This window comes from Cotesia glomerata, linkage group LG5, assembly GCF_020080835.1.
Source record: "Cotesia glomerata isolate CgM1 linkage group LG5, MPM_Cglom_v2.3, whole genome shotgun sequence".
Lineage (NCBI taxonomy): Eukaryota > Metazoa > Arthropoda > Insecta > Hymenoptera > Braconidae > Cotesia > Cotesia glomerata.
Window position 1 is genome coordinate 16,206,700 of NC_058162.1, and position 3,133 is coordinate 16,209,832.

Sequence of the window (3,133 nt, forward strand, 5' to 3'; positions counted from 1 at the left end):
TTCAAAGCGCTCGGGAGCAGATAGCTAGCGGCAGCTTCAAGAAACCCCCTTTGAGGGTTCTATTGTCATCCATGAACTAAGACTTTGGTGTATGTAGTAGTACCTAAATTTATAAATACTTAAATATATATAATAACAATTTCTAGGTAGTATAAGTGCTACAAATTATTTTTTTTTCGCCACGTCACTAGTATGCTTCTGGCAGTTGCGGAGAGCAGTCGATAGTTGTGCGTTACTAAAATATATTATTTTTGAAGTTATTTATTATGGGACGTGATACGAGAAAAGTTTCGAGAGAAGTTCGGAAATCTGAAAATATCCGTAAGTCGTATTCAAAGAAACGAAAAAATATATTTAACCCAAAAACGGCGGAACGTAATGAAAGTGTTCGGAGTACATCGTCTAAAAAACTGAAACAAAATACTGAAAACGATGTACCCAAAAGTTGCACCTCTGAATTTCGAATAATTAATTTTATTACGGTATTCACTGCCATTTCTGCTCTTGTGAAATGTAAGAAATGTGATGGAAACATTGAATTTCTAATAGCTAGTACACGTGGGATAGGATTTAAAATTGTAGTTTCATGTAATAACTGTGACAGTGAATATATTCCTTCCTGCTCTTTCATTGGGCATTCTTATGAAATAAATAGACGCTTTATTTTTGTGATGAGAATACTAGGGATAGGATACGAAAGTTTGTGCAAGTTTTGTGACCTAATGGACATGCCGTCTTTTTTAGATAAAGCTACGCATACAATATTATTGAAGCACATTTTAGATTGTGGTAAAACCGTTGCAGAAGCCTTGATGAAAAAAGCTGTGAATCAAGAAAAAAAAGCGACAAGTGAAAATGAGAATAATAACGAATTGCCTGTATCGGGAGATGGAACCTGGCAAAAACGGGGGTTTACATCGTCATTTGGAGTTTCTTCTATAATTGGCTATTATACTGGAAAGATTCTTGATATAAACATTAAAAGTGCTTATTGTAAGCTATGTGAGTATTGGAAAAAGAAAAGAAATACGGTTGAGTTCGAGGAATGGTATGAATCGCATGAAAATGAGTGTAGTGCTAATCACAAGGGGTCTTGGGGGAAAATGGAGGTGGATGCGATGGTTGAAATGTTTCAGCAGTCTGAAACAAAACATGGAGTTAAATATACAAACTACATTGGTGATGGTGATTCGAAAACCTATTCTGGAATTATAAAAGCAGATTCTTACAAAAATACAACCATAAATAAAAAGGAATGTATAGGCCATGTTCAGAAGCGGATGGGGACTCAACTGCGTACTCTGAAAACTAAACAAAAAGGTCTTGGTGGTAGAGGTAGGCTTATAGGAAAAGTAATAGACAAATTAACTGTGTACTATGGTTTATCAATACGTCGTCATTGCGATTCTATTGAAGATATGAAATCTGCTATTATGGCAACTTTTTACCACTACGGTTCGACTGATGAAAATCCGAATCATGATATGTGTCCCAAAGGCTAAGATTCTTGGTGCTCTTACCAGCACGCTGAAGCAAGTGGAGAGCTCGATACTTATACTCAAGATTATTCTCCCTTACCTCTTGATGTTTTAAAAGCTATTAAACCGATTTATGACGATCTCAATAATGATAATTTACTTTCAAGATGTGTAGGTGGATTCAATCAGAATAATAATGAGAGCTTCAACCAACTAGTGTGGAAAATATGCACAAAAATCGTGAATACTAGTTCTACTATCGTACAAATTGCTGCATACATAGCTACTTGTATATTTAATGAAGGTACAAATTCATTATTAATGATTATGGATACCCTAGGACTTAATTGTAAGTCTAATTCCCATCGGTATGCTGAAAAATTGGATGCTGCACGTGTGAAAGTGGCAGATCAGCGCGCCAAAGACAACACTCGGGAAGGCAGAATGCTTCGTAGGCAACAGCAAATTGATGTTTTGGAAACTTCCACAATGGCTAAAGAACTATTATATGGCCCAGGAATAGCTGACTCGATGTAAGTAATTTAATAATTCGTATTTCTGAACGTAAATCTAGTGTAAAACTTTAAACGCGTTTTTCTCAAAACTATGTTTTTTGAACTGGTGACAACTGTAACTCGAAAACCGCTCAGTAGATTTTAATAAAATTTATACAGCTTTTAGAATACATAATAAACTCGGGCCTGATCGAAGGATTTTTTTTTTTTCAAAAATTTTGATTTTTTAAGACCAATTAACTGTTGATTTTTTCCCAAAAATCTAGACAAAAATTTCCTGAGGCCGCCATTTTGTTAATTTTTGAAAAAAAAAAAAATCCTACGATCAGGTCCAGGATTATCTATTTATAAAACTAATTTTTTCCATCCGATTGATTTTAGATGAATCTCCAAGGACTTATGATTCACCGCAAAGGTCACCGCAAGGACCTTTTTTTGGAACTGGGTCAACACAGACAGCTATAACTTTGGAAATTAAATTTTTTTTTTTTTGAAATTTTCGTGACTTTAAGTCAAAACATTGTTTAATAATGCCATATTACTACTTTTGTAAATTAACATGATTTAATAGCAAAAAAAAAATACTGAAAATTCTCATTTTTTCGTGCCTCTGACTACCCCTAACCCCTTAACGGAATTAGCGGGAAGTTTCAGGGATGGCCCTTTAAGGTCAACCGTTTTCATAATTTTTTAATTTTAATTCTGAATTTTGGTAACCACCATAAATATCAATTTTTTTATCAAGCAAACAATTATTCTGTAGTAAAATTTTATGTTCTATAAAAAAGATCTCTTATCATTTTTCATCAAATTTACTCCTTTTAAAGTTATTCGTCTTTAAAATAAAATTCAAAAGTAATTAGCCGTTTATTTTGCGTTAGACATAATTGGTTTCTTTTGTTTGACAAATTTAAGACTTAAATAGTAAAAATACCTTTTTCTTCTGCAGATCAATGAATTTTTTTCAAAAAATCAAAATTTATCGGGGTATTATCTTAATAAAACCATTGTTTATCAACTGATATGGCAGATTTTATTAATCGTCTTGAAATGTATTTATTTATTACGATAATACCCTGATAAATTGAATGATGTATCAAAAAACAACAATGTTTTTCGTATTTATTTTTACTTATTTTT

The 3,133-nt window shown here is 32.8% G+C and overlaps 1 protein-coding gene across 1 annotated transcript; it reads left to right on the forward strand.

Moving 5' to 3' along the window:
• Window positions 1-210: 210 nt before the first annotated feature.
• LOC123265017 lies at window positions 211-2,619 on the forward strand. Its single transcript, XM_044728596.1, has 2 exons — window positions 211-2,011; window positions 2,375-2,619. The coding sequence occupies exon 1, from the start codon at window positions 267-269 to the stop codon at window positions 1,500-1,502; it is 1,236 nt and encodes a 411-aa protein (XP_044584531.1). The 5' UTR covers window positions 211-266; the 3' UTR covers window positions 1,503-2,011; window positions 2,375-2,619.
• Window positions 2,620-3,133: the final 514 nt, after the last annotated feature.

Coding starts and splice junctions, on each gene's coding strand:
- LOC123265017 (XM_044728596.1), top strand. CDS start 267: ATGGGACGTGATACGAGAAAAGTTTCGAGAGAAGTTCGGAAATCTGAA.